This window comes from Fukomys damarensis, unplaced genomic scaffold (assembly GCF_012274545.1).
Source record: "Fukomys damarensis isolate Sample0158 unplaced genomic scaffold, DMR_v1.0_HiC HiC_scaffold_8, whole genome shotgun sequence".
Classification (NCBI taxonomy): domain Eukaryota; kingdom Metazoa; phylum Chordata; class Mammalia; order Rodentia; family Bathyergidae; genus Fukomys; species Fukomys damarensis.
The window spans coordinates 1,278,894-1,298,122 of NW_022900920.1; the positions used below are offsets into that span (position 1 = coordinate 1,278,894).

General features: G+C 42.6%; 1 protein-coding gene and 1 long non-coding RNA gene across 6 annotated transcripts in view; one reads left to right on the plus strand and one right to left on the minus strand.

The window, feature by feature from the left end:
* Positions 1 to 1,056: 1,056 nt before the first annotated feature.
* Pik3ap1 (phosphoinositide-3-kinase adaptor protein 1) overlaps positions 1,057 to 19,229 on the minus strand; it is a 119,269-nt gene continuing 101,096 nt past the window's right edge. For 3 of the 4 annotated variants that reach the window (XM_010618119.2, XM_010618118.2, XM_010618121.2), the window contains 5 exons: positions 13,152 to 13,307; positions 9,285 to 9,355; positions 8,109 to 8,227; positions 1,905 to 1,989; positions 1,057 to 1,687 (listed from right to left, as the gene is read on the minus strand). In XM_010618119.2, coding sequence (XP_010616421.1) covers positions 1,448 to 1,687; positions 1,905 to 1,989; positions 8,109 to 8,227; positions 9,285 to 9,355; positions 13,152 to 13,307 — 671 coding nt within the window. In that variant the 3' untranslated portion in view covers positions 1,057 to 1,447. The remainder of the gene's footprint in view (positions 1,688 to 1,904; positions 1,990 to 8,108; positions 8,228 to 9,284; positions 9,356 to 13,151; positions 13,308 to 19,229) is intronic. The other variant, XM_010618120.2, reaches the window with a different exon arrangement.
* The window catches only part of LOC104858033, a 43,332-nt gene continuing 28,618 nt past the window's right edge, over positions 4,516 to 19,229 (plus strand). For both annotated transcript variants that reach the window (XR_002025156.2, XR_779027.3), the window contains exons 1-2: positions 4,516 to 5,103; positions 14,069 to 14,177. This is a non-coding gene — a long non-coding RNA (uncharacterized LOC104858033). The remainder of the gene's footprint in view (positions 5,104 to 14,068; positions 14,178 to 19,229) is intronic.

Here is a 19,229-nt window from a genome sequence, read left to right on the forward strand (position 1 = left end):
CTTTCTGTTGAGCCAGTAGCAAAGGAAAGTGGCAGCAGAACTGTCTCCCAAAGCACCATAGAGAAGACTTTATAATAATTTCTTTAGATTCCTGCTTATAGTTTAGTTTCTGATCCTTACTATATTGAAAACCCATGGTTTTATTATATAATGTATTCCTATAAAATATCTTTAATATGTGGCAGTTGAATAAATTTATGTGACATTGGGTAGAGTTTTTGTAGAGAATAAAGACTTTTTTCCAACCATTAGAAACATTCTTTGATAACATTTGATAACATGGTCTCAGTGTTTCATCCAGATTATTTTCTTCTTTTTTGCACAATCAACCAACTCTGATGTTCAACAAATATCTACAGAGAACATAGATATTGACTTGCTGCTCTCTGTGAGTTCTATCCCTGACACAAGTGCATCACAATCATGAGACCCAGGCCTTTCATCAGTACTTTGAATTTTGTTTTCTATTTATTTTAATATAAGAATAAAATACTCAAACTATTTCTATTTTAGGTTCTTCATATCCTTCAGCAGAGAAAAAAAAAATCAAGGATCTTCCTCGCTCTTTCTGTTCATAACTAAGACTTAAAGGGCAAGAGAGTGAATAGAGGTCCTTGGCATCCTATGCTTCTAGTTCTAACCATTTTCACTGGTTCCTTGGCAATATCACTGTTTTGAAAGCATAATGAAGTATAAGTGTTCAAACTGAAGAAAGTACTTGGTACCTGCGTGCCTGCAAGATGTGAAAAGGGAAAACTTCCAGAAGGTTTATAGTCACTGATGAATTTCTACATCTGGGCATACCTTGAAGGAAAGAGGAATTAGCTTGCTGAAAATGGGAAGTATGATGACCCAAAATCAATAGATCTAGACTGTACACTAATCTCTTCCTCTAAACAACTGAAATCTCTTGGTTCTAGATTTCACGGGTTTGTGGTGTGTGTGTGTGTGTGTGTGTGTGTGTGTGTGTGTGTGTTGGGAACTGAACTCAGGACCTTGAGTTTGCCAACCAGGTGCTGTGTGTCGCTGGCTACATCCCCAGCCCATGGTTCTAGATTTCTATGGGACCTCAGATTTGCCTTCTATACGAAAGAAGTTAGTATGCATCCCTTCTTAAGATCTTTTTCAATTTGCTGTATGTGAACCTCCTGAACATATGGGCAAGCAGAAGAATTATTTTAAAATTAGGCCACTTATTTTTTTTTACTGGAATACTGTGAGACCTGTATCTTAACCATTTCTAGATATTAGGCTGGCAAATACATAAGTCCTAATATAAGTACATTGCAGTATAATCACTTGTAAGTACATGTCTAATCAATCTTATTAGGCTTCTGATATAGGAAAGGAGAGGTAAATATTCTGATCAAGTTACTTTTTTTGGTAAACAAGAATATGAATCAATATTCTTGATAATGGTGAACAGAGTCCATAATTGTTCACAACTTCATGCCTTGATAATGTCTTCTTCAAGGATAACCCAAACCATCAGAGCTGCAACGACATCAGCAATGAGAGTGGCTCTTAAGATCAACAACCACACCAGAAAACACAACATGAAGACATCATTAACAGGCTGAAAGTTGCAAGTCTGAATGTTCTGAAGTAGGCAGAGTGTAGGAGGTGGAATCAGCGACCTCTGGGTGGAACAGGTGGAGGAGGATGGAAGGTCTCTCTGGCTGGAGGCCTGAAATGAAAGACAAAGCAGCTGTATTTAGAAACTACTTTGATAAATAGTTTTGGGGACTCAAAATTTGTGGCAAACTTGGTATACTATAAAAGGGCACATTCCTCAAGAAACAACACATGCTGAATGTCTGAGTGACATACGTGCCACCTGTAGCTCACAATCTTGGCTGTATATTAACATTACTAGTGGAGGAGCCAAGCACGGTGGTACACACCTGTAATCCCAGTGACTTGGACTGGGAGGCAGAAACAGGAAAACTGCAAGTTTGAGGTGACCCTGGACAACTTGGAAGACTCCATCTCAAAAAAAGTAAATAAAATAGAATAATCAGTGGAGCCCTTTAAAATACCAATTTCCAGGCTCCATCTCAGACACATTCTATCCTAATCACTAGAGTATAGGGCTTAAGCATCAAAACTTTTAGTGTCCTTTTCCCAGCCACTTAGTTGATAATCATACCTTTTGATTTTTGATTCTTTGCCTTCTTGAGTCCTTGCTGGCCCTGACAGGACCACACCTCTCAAGAGTAGCTAATGCCTCACTAATTCCTAGCCAAGTTGCCTGTCTGTCCACAAGCACCATACAAGCCTTTGATATGCAAACTACCCAATCTGGGTTGCTTCCATCACCCCCTTGGGGCCACAGCCAACCTGCCCTTGACAACTAGAGACATCTCCAATGCTCCAGAGTCCACTGAAACTATCCAAACTAGTCAATCCTAAATCCACTCACCTAGCCTTGCCCTTGTCTTCCCTTCCACTCCTCTTGTCTCCTGAGGAATGGAACTCTGGTGCTTTGAGTGATATCTCCCCCCACGGTGGTGGTCCCCTCCTCCTGGAAATTGTGCATTTTAACAAACTAGCATTTCAAAAGCAGCTGTATCCTGATCTATTGACCTTACCACACCTAAGTAGTAATAAAACCTATATGTTGAAACATAAGTGATTCAAATAGGCAGCCAGGCAGGAGGCCTGCTGTGTGAGGTAGGCCTGTAGGGAGAGAAACTGACAATTTCTAGTCTGCTTCTCAACAATTACTTTATCATGGGATCACTAAATGTTATCCCAGTTTTCCATTTGCTTTCCTAGAAGCCCCTCTCCATGTTATTCTGGATGATTTTTTTAGTCCTGAGTGATACTCCAGGTGGAGTAGGATGAGTTTATTTACAAATGGGTTCAACGACTGCAAATGGCATTTCCATATGTGTGCTGTATAACCAATATTTAATTCTCTTAGAAGCAAGTCAATAAGTCCAGAAAGATAACTTTGTGAGGTACTGTAATTGAACTGTGCTACCCTAAAGTTGCATGGTCAAAGATTGAATGAGTCAGTAAGTCAATATTTACTAAATGTCTTCTGAATACTAGTTTTGTGTAGGTCAAGGAAGTGACAAGAGTTGGGAAAAGAGGAGCCATCTCAGGAAGGCAGAAGTAGCAAAGAATAACTACAGATCCATGGAAGTAGATGGCGTTGTGTTTGTAACTGAGTGACTGAGTTTTATGCAGTGAAACAAACAAACAAAAACAATTTCCTTCTATCTCTTCAAACTGCACCATAAACTTCTATAGGAGAATGCTGAAGGACAGTCAGGTGACACCACTTATTCCATGGGCAAGTTCAGGAATCCCTCCCTTCTCCCGTCTTTCTTCTCCACAAACATTTGTCTACTATGCAACTACGCCTGTGTGTGTTATACAACAGCAAGTAAAACTGGTGAGGACTTGACTCTTAAGATACTATAAATGTGCACATGAGACAGACAATAGGCAAATAGCAGGAAACAGTTCTGGGTGTTTTAACAAAGGAAGTTCAGAACCATTAGGAACATTTAGTAGGGATACTTAGGAATGCATTTCTGTATGTGCAAGTTCAACTGCTCTGAAACTCTTTTCATCTGCCAATGAGAGCGACACTGGCATATGTATGACCTGGAGACAACAGAAGGAAAGTAGGTAGCACAGTTTCTGGCTTAGAGTAGGCATCTAAGAGGTAATGCTAATAATTTTATTGTAAGGATTACAGGTCTACTCTAAGATCTTTTCCACGGGATCCTACTTTACCTTCCTCTCCAAGATACTCACGATTTCCTGTATGATCCCTCTCTCATTCTGCTGCCCACTCTGTGTACCTGCTAGAATGACAGCTCTGTTTCATTCTGATGAACAACTCCAGCAAGAGACTGAAGCTTCATCTCAGCCAAATGGATTTGTGATTTTAGATGTATCGGCACCAGGGAGGTGAAAGAGTACTAAATCCAAAGCAGGGTGGTCTGTGAAGAGACTTCTCCAGGACCCTGGGAAGCTGAAGCTGGAGATGACTGTCCCATGATACCTGACTGCTTTCTCTTCCTGTTGGAGGTGAGGTATCACTGACAGTGAGTTTTGTTCAAGCCTCAAGCAATCCTGATGTTGATTAACTTCCTTTTAAAATAGTCGGGCTTCAGCTGGCGTGCCTTTGTATAGTCATACACATTGTTTAATGTAATTTTTAAACTTCTCTGTTAATTAAAATAGCTCTGTCCCAAGTGCACTCACTTCCTGACATTCCAGTTCCTCCGAGGGACTCCACAGCTAAAGAAAGGAGACCGCCAGTAGCAGGTCTTTGGTAAGAGCACACGGGCTTCGCTGGAAGCAGGAGTACGCAGATTGGTAGTGATGGAAAATCACCAGTGAACAGCAAAATAAATTTGAATTAGACAACAGTTTAGTAAAAATTTGGCTTTTTTTCCTTTAATGGGGCAGGACAATACTACCTCTGTAGGGCATGGCACTGTCAACTGCCCACCCTACAAGGACTAAGGGAAATTCCAAGCCAAGGTACAGTGTGTCTGTTTCTGTTCTCACCGCCATCTTCCCTTCTTTGTTTCTTCCCCTGATTATACTGGGAACTCCAGCAGAGGGAGTGTGAAGTCTCTTCCACTATAACCCGCCTGCACTGTGGTAGGTGACGTGATGGCCAATTGCTTAAGGTCTTATAAAGTCCAACCCTGAATTCATCCATTCCTTCATTTACATAATAAATATTTATTGAGTCCCTATTATGTGTCAGACACCGGGAGAAAAGAAAAACATTTAAGTAAAAAATAGTTTCTAGTCTCACAAAGTTTGCTACCACTTGAAGAGACAGATAGGTAAAAAAGGTCTGCAATGAGGAATATCGTACGACAGACATTTTATGGAGTGGGGGGGCTCTGCATGGAGACTTCAGGGAAGGTGATGTTGGGAGTGAATCCTAAAGAAGGGGTGGAGCATAATGGAGAGATAAGACTTGAGGCTGAGCAGGCCAGGCTACAACAAGATACACAGAATTAAATTTGAAGGCTTTAATGCCAGGAAATGACATCATCAGCTATTTGTGTTCTAGAACGTACACTCAGGTTCAGTGTGAAGGAGGGACTGACTGGAGGCAGGGAGGTAAGTGTGGGCCCCCAAGGATGGACTTAGGCACTAGCAGATGGGAAGGAGGAGGTGGATCTAAGAGCTGAAAGGGCAGCAGAATGGGTGGAGCCTGAAGACACAGTAGCCTTGGATGAGAGCTATAAAAGAGGCTCTTGGACTTGGAGCTTCAGGAAGGAGGAGAATGGTGCTACAAGCCCAAGCTGGAGATCCCTGGACAGGAGGCAGCTTGAGTCAGAGGATGGTAGGTAGGCTGAGGAGCTCGGTTTTGCACAGGTTTTTGTGAGATACCTGTGGGGCATCTGGGACATCCTCAGGCAACAGCAGTAAGTAGAAGAGGGAGATGGAGATGGAGGTTTGAAAGCCATCTGGAAATTCAGGCTTTGCTTTACAGCATGCAGAGTGAGCAGAAGAATGGACCAGAACTGACTAGTGTGACAAGGGGATGAAGGCTGCATTCAGCAGTACTGCTTGAGAGGGAAAGGTCGGGAGAACATGGCTGCCAATTCCCAGGTCTGAGAGTGAGACCAAGACACCACAGCTCCCTCCTGACACCCCATCAGCCACCCGAGCCATTTGGTGGGGGGCTTGCTTAATTCCCTGATCAAGGATTACCTCATTTTATTATGGGAATTGGGTGCATACAACACACAAGAAATGAATATAAACCTCAAATTACATCAATTATAAGTTTCTTTGCAAACACTGTTCCTTCTATCCACCTACCCCCAAACCACCACACAACCAGCTGCCTCTTCCTCCTGTCCTGCTACCTCATCCTCTTTGTGGTACTTGGGGTGGTGGGGTCAAACCCAGAGCCTCATTCATGCTGGGCAAGCGTTCCACCAATAACTCTAACCCAAAACCCCCTTTTAAAAATTTTATACATAAAATATATATATGTATATATTTTTTTTTCTTTAGTAAAAATTATTTTCTTGGGTTGGGGATTTAACTCAGTGATACCTTGTCTGCCTGGCAAATACAAGGTCCTGAGTTTGATCCCTTGTAACAAAAAAAAAAAACAAAAAAACAATTATTTTCTTCTTTTTCTCTCCCCATCTTTATCCCAGTATATTTACAGACTCTCCAAACAATTACTCCATCGTCCTTTTTTTACATATTTAAATTACTGTAATTTGTCTTTTAATTTCTGGAACTCATTCCCTTAATAATTTTTTTCTCTTCCAATAACAAAATCCTAAGGCATCTATAGCTACAGTTTCAACCTTGAGATTTCTTTATCTTAGTACAATTAGACAACTACCTCCAAAATCCTCAACCTTCAGGAACAAAAGCTTTTGAATCTTGGATCTCCCCTGACATATAGACTTTCTTGAGCAGATGTAACACAAAGACCAAAAGACTGTCTCAGACAGCAAGTCTTCACCCAACACGGAGCCCTAGTTTCCACTTCTGTAAAATGTGACCATACTAAATACCCATCTCCTAGGGTTACAGAGAGAATTAAGCAAGACAATGTAATTAGTGTGTATGACATGATACCTCCCACCTCCCTCATTAAATCGTAGTGTTCATTACCATAAGTGCTCTTGGTAAGGCCCCTCCCCAATCACCTACTATAGTGATTCTCAAGCAAAAGACTATCATGCAAATTCAGGACTGGACTATTGCTACTTCTGAGAAAAACACTCTACTATGTGCCTTCCAGGCTGTACCAGGTAAACATAACTGGTGAACATGGTACAGCTTGGGGTGGTGGGGTGTTTATGTAGCAAGTATCAGTACACAGATGTTGCTGGGAGCATAGAGAAAAGTGCTAAATTGCAAAAGGAGAAATAGGAAAGTACGGAGTCAGCCTCTCTTTTCCAGAAAACCAGAAAAGCCTCCTTGTAGCATTCTGTCAACAAATTTCACTGATGAGCCTGAACTTATAATTTTAGAATGTAAAAAAAAGTCCTGGTTTTTAAAAACCCTTAGGTTAGGCTCCCTTCTTCAGCATATTTTAATTGTCAAAAAATCAAACCCCTGAGAAAAGCCTAGTTAGTCTTTTCTGCAGACACACTGGCTAGCTTTGACACTTTGTGTTATCCCACAAGACCATAAAAAAGGCTCCTGCCAAATCCTATATGAATAAAGACATGCATCAGAGGCCAGGAAATTAGTCACTCTCTTTAGTCTAATGCTCATCTCCAAATCTTCTGTTTACTTCTTTCATATATATATATGAAACTCTCTCATGTTGTTGAGGTCTTACCATGGGCCAAGAGCTCAATTCTTATAACTCCATGAGCAAGTTCTATTAGTAACCCCATTTTGTACACAATACTGAGGCATCTAAAAGTTGATTACTTCATTCACACCAGCTTCTGGACATGGACCAAGAAGGTGGCCCTGGAGCCAGCCTCACCACCAGCAGCCCAGCCTGTTTCACCTGCATTTCCACTTCCAAGTCCTTCTAAGCACCTGTTCCTCAAAAGGCACGGTCTCTACAGCGTAGCCATGGGGAATTCAATACTAGGGAACTTTATTTCTATTCAAACATAAAATTAGAGATGGAGGGAAGGAGGTAGGAGGGAAGGGATGAGGGATGAAAACAAGAAATTGGGATGCGTTATGTACATGTACTGATGCCACACAAGGAATATAAAATTATGTACTGCAAACCTGTACCAAGAAAATAAGAAAGGGATCAAGAGATGGGTGGAGGGAAAGGGAATTAAGACGTGTTAGGTACATGTACCAACGTCTAACAAGGAATGTAAACATTATATATTATGCATGTGTAGTAATAAAAAAATAAAAGAGCGAACCCATGCAGTAACAATATTATTTTAAAAGTTGACATGTACCTACACATTTCATTTATGAAACAGTGCATTTGCTATTTAACTGAGTAAAGTATCACCTACATTAATGAAAAGTGCACATTGAAATGTGTCAAAAGTAGAAATTTCAGTTCACTGTGTCTCATTCTTGATTTATCCCAGATGTTCCCAAATCCTAGTCTTTCTGGAATTCAGAGTATGAGGAAAAAAATTTCCTAACAGCTTCAATGTTACCTCTGTGAGGCAGCTCGAGGAGGCACCCTGGGGGGTCTCTCAAGGGACATGGTATGAGTTCCATCCACTTGTTGGGGGCCTGGACTATGACTTCTGGTAACTTCTGAGACTTCATTGTCCTACAACAAACAAAAATGAGAAAAAAAGGTGAAAATTAGTTGAAGCAACCAGCACAGCTAAACACCCATATCGCAAAAGCCTCTCAGCCTTCTTTAGGATGTTCACAAACTATCAACCCAGTACACACTGGCAGCTTTCCACGTCCTCCTGTTGTTGGTGAGGACAGGATAGCCCATGCTCTCACGAATCTCCTGAACTCTAAATCCATGCTACTCAAAGCGTAGTCAATGGCCTGTCAACACCTGCTTGTCACAAATGCCTCCTTGGGATCTCTTCTCAGGAGCCTTCATGGTGAAGGGTGACTCAGGTTCGCCTTCCTCCTTTTCCCAGCCCCTGGTCCCTGGATCTGACCCCAAGTCAACCAACTTGGAGTGGGGCCTCAGCCCAAAGTAGCAGCTTCCTCTCACCTCAAGGCCTTGTGGCTTTCTAGAGATTGTGCCACTACACAGAAAAGGCCAGTGTGCAGAGCAGGAAGAAAGTGTATATGCACTGAGAATCACAGACACAACAGCACTGGCCCTGGGACATATGAAACAATGTCCTTGGCTTCCCCTGGCATCCTTTGTGGCCCCTAATCTAGCCCCTGGCATGATCCCTGCCCCTGGAGTCCCTGAGGCACCAGATTCTTCTCACAGATACAACTAGCTGAGCAGATTTCACTCTCTTTCTTTCTTCTCTCCTTCCCTTCCTTCTTATTGAAGCAAAATTCACATACCACAGAATCAACCATTTTAAAGTAAACAATTCGGGGCAACGGTGCATTTACAGTGTTGTATAACCACGACCTCTATCTAGTCTCAAAACATTTTAATCAACCCAAAAGGAAACACTGTATCTATTAAGCAGTTAATTTCGTCCCATTCCCTCCTCTTCCAGCCCCTGCCAAACATCAATCTATATTCTGTCTCTCTGGATTTCTCCATTCTAAATATTTCATATAAATGGAATCCTACAATATATGTGACTTTTTCTTTGTGGGTTTTTTCATTGAATTTCTCTCTTGCAATGAAATGACTCGTAGGACAAGACAGATGGGGTGGTGACCCCACCTCTCACCTCATTGTCGCCCTCCATCCCGCTGCTCACACTGAGGAGGCTCCGTGTGCTTGAGCGGTTACTCGTGCTGCCTAAAGAGTAGAAATAAAGTGAGCTGGGCTGTGATTCACTCAGAAGAAAACAATGTAGAACTCCAGCACTTATGTGACTGACAGAAACAAGATCCAAGCTATGAAGATAGGATTCTTCAATTGCAGCTATCTTATACTATTTTATTAGAGTTCAGGTTCTCTGTCAGCATTACATGAAATAGTTCACTTTTTCATTACCACTTTCAGCTTAACAGCTACCATTTACTGAGGGCTTACCACACATTAAGAGCTTCAAAAACATGACTGCCATTTTTTCCTTTGAAATTACTATTTGATATTAGTGCTTTGATTTGACAGGGAAGCAGAGATGCTCTGATCCTCAGTTCAGTAGAACTCTATATCTGTAAACCCATTTTGCTACTGCAGTTTCTTACTTACTCAGAATTACAGGGAATGTAAACATGTAACATACATGTAGACATACCTTTCAATAAGGGGTGAGACACTGTTACACAAAACAAAATGCAGGGTTACGGTGTGATCCAAAGGTACAGTGCTTGCTTAGCACAGTCCCGAGTTCCATCCCCAGCACAACATGACACACAGAAAAACATGCAAAACACAAATTCAAAGGTACAATTTATATTCGTGGTAGGAGCTCCTGCGTTGGGAACTTATCACCTATATCATTGGATTATCACTGTCCAGTAGAAACTGTGCTGGCAATGTTCCATTTTTGTGCTATTCAATATAGTAACTAGTGTGAAACATGACTAGAGCGATCAAGGACATGAGATTTAACTTTTGTGTCATTTTAATTAGTTTAAATGTAAATAGCCACATATGGCTGATGGCTATTGTTGTTCAGTACAGCATTAAAAGTAGCCCTAACCCATGGTGATCTAGCATTAGAGAAGGAAGAATGAGAGTTAATCAACTATAACAAGGAAATTTTAACTTTGATTTACCGATATTGCTACTAACAGATTACCAAATCTTAGGGTTTGCTGAATTTCCACTTAAAATAGCTCCTAATCTTATTAGTTTGAAATAATGTTAGTTTTGACTTTATCATGGAATCAACTTTGACAGAACGAATTTAGATGTTAGCATGAATAAAGCACTTAAGAGTATTTCTTGAGGGCAGATTTTTATATCTAAAACAATATGTCAAAATATTTTCATAAACCAGGGAATTCATTGTTTGTTTATTAGGAGCATGTGACCCTGTCCCTTTCTACTCAATCAGGCACACATAATACTGTTCACCTGACCAGGCTGTCTTTTTCTCTCCATTTGCCCTGGCCCACTGCTGTTCACAGGCTAAAATCTAGTCAGGAAAAATGCCCTCCAAATCTGCCCAGGTTTCCTTAACTAGAAGTAAGCCCTGGGCACATGGGCTCCTAACCCTCTGTGGCTGAGCCTCCCCACTCATTCATCAAGGTCCCTCCCATTTGGTCACAATAAGCCACACTGTTCTGAAGGTTATCTGCTATCAGAAAGTAACAGCTGGTCACAAGCACTGGCTCTGCAACTCTGGAAATTCATACCCATCAGCTCCCATTGTCCCTTTCCTTGCCATTATGAAATCTTTAACCCCAGTGTTTGGCTCCAAACCTTGGCTCCCCTGGCTCATTTGCTCCGGCCTCGCCCCTCCCCAGGCTGATGACTTCTGGTCACCTCCTCCTGGGCTGCATAGTTGGCCCCAGCTCTATGACCTGTACTCTTTCCAGGGAAAGGGAGGGCATTACCAGCCCTTGCCAGGCTCTGTTGCTGGGGAAGAAGGATCAGATGAGCATCTAACTCATACTATTTCTATGCTTTCTTTTCTCTATTATAAGCTCTTAAAGACAAGCACTGGTTCCTTTTCATTGTTGTGTCCAGTATACAGTCTTAGCTCAGTTTGCATGAGCTGTTCTCTGTGCAAAAATGGGGGCAAAATAATCGTGTTCTATATAATATGACCCTCAAGAAACTTGGACCAACAGTCCTTCTACAATGGAACTTTCACTCTCTTAAACATAATTCTAATATCTTAAGTTTTTTGGTTATAACCAAATGTAACCTGAAATTATTTTTCTGTGGTTTCCAAGTAATGACAGCTGCAGCATAATAAAAATAGTTCTGTTTTCAGAATGTGCCTCTGGGGTAAAGGGGCAGTTTGTGGATCACAGTCAAGCCACCCTTAGTCTCCCCCACCCCTCGTCCTTCTATTTGGAAGGCAGTGCTTCTCTGGGAAGAGAACAGAAAGCTCTGTATATGAATCTCAGGCCCTCTGCTTTTTTGCAAGAGACCAGGGCAAGTTGCCTAAATTCTCCAACTCTCCATTTCCTTATCTGGAAACTGGGCCCTTGTTGTACAGAATGAATTAGATCACATGGTAATATGCTAGGCATGGAGCCAGCAAAGAGTAAACTTTAATTTCTAAAAGCACCTCTGTGTGTGTGTGTGTGTGTGTGTGTGTGTGTGTGTGTGTGTGTTTCTAGCCCTTCTCTCCTCCCCAACATGTCTGGCAGAAACACTACCTGTCCCTGGATTTCTTTGCCACCTGTAGTCCCTAGGAAACTCTCTTACCTTTTCTTTATCCACCCCCTACTTTTCTGAATGTCAGAATTTGAATTTCCAAATTGCCTCAGGGGTCTCTAGATATACACCATCACCACCATTACATATGGGGAGCTTTTTCTCCTTGTCCAGTCTAGACTTCCAACATGATCATGTGATAGGCTGTGGGTCTGCTTCCACAGGTAATGGTGACAGGAGTATTAACTTGAAGAAAAGAGCTGGGTTCTATTCCCAACTTTGTGCTCTGAGGCTACGTGACCTTGGAGAAAGATCTTTCCCAATCTAGGTTACAAATAATCCAGAATAAGGAGGGAAACTTGTGCAGAGATTCTTGACCTAAGAGCACGAGTGGGCAGAACTGGAACTGGTGTGTGTGTGTGTGTGTGTGTGTGTGTGTGTGTGTGTGTGTGCGCGCATGCGAGCCCAGACATGCATATATGTGTACACAGCCAAGCATTTTTCTGAGAAACACATGCAGAACATGTATCAGATTCTCAAGGGGATTAAGGATCCCAGGCTGGATAAGCTGTTGGATGCTCCAACATTTCATTTTTGTATTTTCTGCTTCACATTTAAGGAGACACTAATCTTGAAATTCAGCTTCTTTCTGGTTTTTTCATTACTCTTCCAGCAGCTTTGATAACACCAAAATGTATGGAAGGGAGAAACTATGAGGCACATGAAGCCACTGCAGCTGAAGTCCGCTCACAGGCCCTGGATGTAGAAACAAAGCCCCAGGCCCCACCTGTACATGAGTGTACCCTGTCTGTGCAATCAGACTCGCATTCAAGCCCAAAGGAAGCACATCCTAATGTCTACAAGGTGTAATTCTCAAATCTAAGTCCTTTGTTTTCTAATGTTCGGAGTCTGTGCTCTCACCTTCCCCTTCACCTAGATGGGGAAGTAGCAAGAAATAGGGTATAAGAGTGTTGGCTCTGGAAACAGACTGACTTTAAATCCAGCTTGATCATATTCGCTACTTAACTCGGTCAAGACACTAAGCGTCTAACTTTCCTCCTTGGAGAATATCAATGCTCAATAAAAGTTAATTATTTTTATTAGATTTCACTATGTATAAAAAGGATACAGTAATAATTATGCAACCTGACTTCACATGATAAAAGCAAACTTTATAGGCTAATTATTTCCCATATTTTACACTTTTCAAACCAAATCAGGTCCCTGTTGATCTTTGAGCACATGACAGAATTTTTTCAAATGCCCTAAGCCACCAGCTAGAGTACAGTGGTGAAGGCACTGCCCCTCTTACTTGCTGTACTGGAGGTACTGTCTGTTTTCCAGTTGCCACGCCTTAGCTCTGTTCTTGAGGGGAAGACACTTTTCCTAGGGCCGCTCTCATAGACTCCAAACTCCACTTTCCCAGGCAGGTGCTGTGAGTGCCGGATGGGGACTGTGATCTCCAAGTCTGGAATCAGAGGAACAGGGATAAGCTTCAAGTGAGCAGACTGCTCCTTGCCCCCTCGATACCTGCTTTCCTCCACCCTCAAGCCTAGAAGGAACCCGGCAGGGAGCGAGGAACCCTGGCTTGTTCTCCCTGCCCACATCAATGCTGAAGCCTTGGAGTTGTGTGTGGCCAGGCTGGGAGACAGAAGAAAGAGAAGGCAGGATGTGAGAAGAGGGCAGAGAAGCACTTGCACGTCAGGGAGCAGGGAGACATGGTCACAGAGGGGCCTGGGCTCCCAGCTCCCCCACTAGCAGCTGTGCAGCCTGAGGGTCATTTCACCCTCTTTTCTGAGAAGGATGTTGTGTGCATCACTGGCCATCGTTAACAGGTCGCCTTGTGCACCAGGTTTATTCTAAGGCATTCCATGTTTTTCACTGACTGAATCCCTGCAATACCCAACAAATCAAAGCGATTATCATCTCCAGCAGAAACTGGGCACAGAAATGTGAAGTCGCATCCCTGTCACACAGCAGGAAATGGGAGATGTGGGATTTAGACGCTGACATGAGAGTCCAGGCACCTCCTCACTTTTTCCCTTAACAGGTGATACAGAGCAGGTGGGAAGGTTTGGGGAGGGTGACCCATGATGGCAGGAGTGACCTACAGAGTTAATAACAGGAGGTCCTCTAGGTCTCTGAAAGCTTTTGTGACTTGCGAGGCTGATTGGTGCTAAAGGAGACTCCTCCCAGCAAAGCACTAACTTAACCTCTTTACCGGCTTAGCCCTGCCCAGTGATTTGCCTCTGTTCTTCCCTGGAGTTCTACCTTTGGGTTCTAACTCCCACTGCTGAGAATGACCGGCCAGCGGTGCTGTCAGCAACTTCCCCTTGAGGTAAGTGAGGTGGAAGATGAGCCCCTGCCCAGAGCTCCCCTTGCTGTGGAAGTGGGGAGGGCTAGGGTACCGGGAGGAAGAGGGATAAACTCGGGGACCTGTGCTCTTATTCTTTTTTTTTTTTCTTTCCTTTTTATTGAGTTTATTGGTACAATCTAGATATACAATACAGTTACATTCATCATTGGGATCCTATACCTTTACATAATAGGTCTTGATTCTCATTTTTTCCCCTTGTCCTTGCCCTCCCTTCACCCCCTCCTCCCCTCCCCATTTACCAACACTTTATTTCCATTTTTTCAGTTTCTCATATTTTTTTCCTCTCCCTTATTATCTTTCCCCCATCCTTCCCACTTGCCCTACACCTTTAGCCCTTTACTTCCTATTTCACATTATTAATTGTCTCATTAGGATCCTGTGTACTATTATAGTTTTTCACACCAGAGAAACTATTCGGTACTTCAGTTAAATCTCTGTATGAACATTAAAAATAGGAAATCCTAAAATAAAACTACAAAGGAAAGTAAAAGAGAAAAGGCAATGATGTAAGATTAAAATAATCCTTAATTCTGAAGATAAAAATGGTCCCTTAACATATTTAAATTGCTTCTTGCTCTTGTAGTCTTATCTTATTCTTTTTTTCATTATTTAGAGGATACTTTATTAGTTTCTGTAATCAAACCTACGTAGATATAACCTTACATATTTAGTACAGTGCGTTACCCCTGTACAAATGGAAAAACAATTAACATTTCTAGACCAATATGGCTGTCCATTTCTGTACAATGCCAACTCAACACAGTAAATTGGGCTAACTTTTTCCAAAGTTGACAGCACCGTTAACATTTCCCAAAATTCAATTTATATATATATATGTATATATGTATATTTATATTTATATAAAAAGACTAATAATAGCAGTATGTATGTTATGCATCGATAGCAGCAGCAGCTTTTCCAGGTTCTGCAGTCATCTGAACAAAATTATAGACATTCAACCGTGCTCTTATTCTTGTACCACTTTCTCTCCCACATCTCTACTCCCATAGGATGGGAGCAACAGGAAGTTAGATGGGCTGTGGCAGAGGTGACTCTATTCGCAGAGCCAGAGGTTGGTGAAGAAGGATGAATAAATATACCAGAACTTTGTGACAGAGCAGCATGGGCACAGAGTGCCACACAGTGAATACTCGGTATAAAGAACTCTAAAGGGTGGATTATTCCTTTGCATGGGCCTGAGCTTTCTGGATCCAGGGTACGATAGGGTCTGGTATTCAACCAGATTCCTGGCTCTTTCAATACTACAGCATCTTTTTCTCTCTTAGAGAGCAGCTGGTTACAACTGTGCGGTGAACCTGGGCAGGGAATAGGGGTGCACTGTATTGGGTATGATCACGGGATCTCACAGCCTTTGTCTTTCTCTCATCCTTGACCTACCTACCTTTTAAAAACCATCTTGTAAAGGGAGATCCCTATCTGCTTAAGTAACTACCCTCAACAGTTCTATGAGAAAGGAAAGTAAAACACACAGGAAAAAATTGGGGAATAAAAACATCTAAAAATCAGGTAGAGCCACTCTAAAATTTACAAAATCCTGACATTCTTTGAATAAAGGTATAATGTCAGAAATAATTTTCATTATTTTTTATAATTTTCATTATTATATTCCCACCTGTGCTATTAGTGTATTTCCCCATTGAGCTCTGTGACTTCTCCATTAAGTAGATAAGCCAGGTATAACTCCAGTGAGGAGAATGAGTGCTTAAAGAAATGACCCTGAATCATCAAATGATTCAGTGACAAAGAGGGGATCAGAACCCAGGTTTACCAGGACTCGGCTGGCTCCTCTGCCTACAGGACACACGCAGAACACAAATACTGACTGTCTCCTCTATGGGGCCAGGTCATTCAACAGGCCATAAATCACAGCAGCCCTTCACTGATTTCCTATGCCAGTTCAGTGAGAGCAAAGCTACTCCCTGTGGCTTAAGAAAAATGGACAAGTTATTATGAACAGAGGCACCATTTTCAATTATGCTTGGAACTATGTTATTTTTCTTTTCTAAGACACATGAAGTTTTCAAATGAAGAGTCAGCCCCTGTGTCTGGAGTAGGCCACACTCTTGCTGACGGTCCTTCAGAGAGATATGCCACTTGGCAGCCCTACTGCTCCTGTAGATCGATGTGACAGTTTACCAATGGTTCTCATACGCTTTTTGGTTTTGGTGAAGCACCATTCTTTCTTCTCGTGACAACAGAAGCTCAATTTTTTAATGGAGCTGCAGTATTCAAAGCAGAGTAAGTGGATTCAACACCCTTTGGACCCTAAGCCACTCCACACCTTCAATTTGCCTCCCGCCCCCACAAGCATACATGCAGCAGCTCTGAGGCCCCACAAGAAAGAAGTCCAGTACGAAAACCCACAGCATAGGTCACTACAAGCTAGTATGTCATGCATAGCCTGGTTTACAGAGTTAACTAATAAGGCGCATCTACTAAACCATAAAGGATGTCTTCTCTTTGGCAGATATTCTGATTCCTCTGGGATTCACTAACTATGCAGTTCAAGGTCCAACTTCCAACTGTCTAAAGCTTTCTCTGGTGGCCAAATTATACGCAGCACCCCCCAAGTAAGCCTCAAGCAGTGACTCCTGGTAGTTAAATGGCCTGATTATTTGTCTCTCGTTGGCATAACTCAAAAACAAGGAGGCACTTGGGGCCTGTGGATAGAACATCTCCCTTGGTGGACTGCCTGGCAACTCCAGTCTTTCCCGCTCAGTCTTCTATCGTTCAGATCTGGAATGTCTCCCACAGGCCCACGTGTTAAAGGCCTGGTCCCAACTTGACACTACCGGGAGAAAGTGGGGAGGTGTTGGGTCACTGGGAGCATCCCTTTGAAGGAGAGAGTCAGACCCTGGCCTCTGTTCTTTCTCACTTCTATCCAGGAAGCAGTTTTGCTCTGCCATGTGCCGTAATGCACTGCCTGGGGCCAAACGATCCGAGTCTGAAACCTCCAAAACCCCTGTGAGCCAAAACAAAACTTTTCTTTTTATAACTTGGTCGTCACGAGTATTTGTTGCAATGATGGAGAGCTAACACAGTGTCCAATTATGTAAGTTTAATCTTTTAATGGTCATGGCCTTAATTAAAGTCCCTTAATTAAATTATATAAAAAATAAGAATAACTGGGCCTGGGATTTAGTGCAGTGGCACTGCGCCTGCCTCACAAGTGCAAGGTCCCGAGTTCAATCCCAGGTACAAAAGAAAAAAAAAAAGAATAATTTCCCTCCCCAAATTTCCTGTCAGAGGGTCTGCTTCCTGGGGAGCAGTCGTGAGAGGGGACTAAAGTCATGCTCCTTTGGAAATTGTTATATAGTAACCATTCTGACTTAAACTATAGGTACTAGAGGGTATAAATCACTTATTTGGAGTCCGACTAACCTTGGGTGAATTTTGTATGTTTCAAAACTTATGACCCTAGAGCTTGACCTGAAATGGTGAGTCCTCTCCCAGCACACTCCCTCTGGAAGGCTGTGCCTGAGAGAGCGCCGGCACAAGCAGATGGCTTTAGAGTGCTTCCATGTGCCAGGCACTGGAGTGGGCACAGGTTATACCTAGACTCCTTCCTCGTGGGATGGGCACTTTTTTGCCACTTTTTAGATAAGCACTGAGTCTCAGGCAGTCTCGTGCCTATGGTTCCCAGTTCAGGGAGCAGAAATCTGACCCCAACCTGTCGGCTCCACGGTTCATGCCAATGTACCTTTGCTTCTCTACATGTCTGTCCATCTTGCTTCAATGACTCCAGGGGCACCAGGTGGAGTCCAAGGGGTAGAATACGTGATGACATCGTAAGGGTCAGTTCTTGAGCCCAGACTGTTGAGCACATGGGACTCCGAAGCTACAAACTCCTGGGCCTTCAGACACAGAGTCCACCATCAAATCACAGGCTTCATGCTACTGCTATATTTAAGAGCTTGTAATGTTTCATGTAATCAAGACTTCTATCTTTGGGTTCATGTGCTTTACTTTTAAAAGGTACCTCGGTCATTTTGCCTCCTGAGGTCCTATTATCTGACTCCGCGATGACTGTGCAGACCTTGAGCCAGACTTTCTGCTTCCTCTGATTTTTACTCCTCTCCTCCACTAGAAGGGCAGATACACCTGAGCTTGGGGTAGCATAAATTTAAAATCTAGGCATATAAGCAGAAGTCTTAGAATGAACTCTCTGACCTTCTGTCAACATTATAACCTTTAACCACTCTGCCCCGTAACAGTCAAAACCATTAATGTTAGCTAGGCTACTACTTTCTACACAGCACTGTGCATGATGTCATGGGGCTGACCTTAGAAAGGAAAGCCAAACCAGAAGAACATAAAGACAATTAACCCATGAGCTATCAAGATGGCGAAGACGGTGGCTCATAGGTCTCTGTATTTGGCTGGGTGACTTGTGCTCAGTGTTTGTAGGGGAATCAGTGGTGTCACCGGACATTTCGCTAACAGCAATCATCACAACACTTTCTGAGCTCTGTGGATGTACTGTCCTGCACACTGGGGGTCCAGAACACAAAGCAGACATGTTCTTGCCCTTAAGGAGCTTACCATAGGAGGGAGACAAGTTACTGGACCATAACTATCGGAGTAGAAACAAGGTATTTCCGGTCTGTGATACATGACAAGTGGAGAGCATCACTGGAGAGAATGGCAAATAAATCTTCTTTGAAAATGGAAAGGACCCAGCAGACAAAGGTGTGAGGGAAAGTAACAGGTCAGCAAATGCAAAGACCTTGAGAGAGGCTAGGGGATGAAGGAAAAAATGAGCTCGGAGTTTACATTATGGGGGACCTTGTAGGCCACAGTGAAGTGTTTGTTTTCATTCTGAAAGTGACAGGAGTCACTGAAGGGCTTAGACCAAGGGAGTGACATCATCTGATTTTTCACTTTTAGAAGGAGATTGGTTACAGTTTGGAGGCTTTTTGTACAGGGGCAAAAGTAGACACGAAGGGACAACCAAAGAGGCTACTGTATTACTCTTTTTTTTTTTTTTTTTTT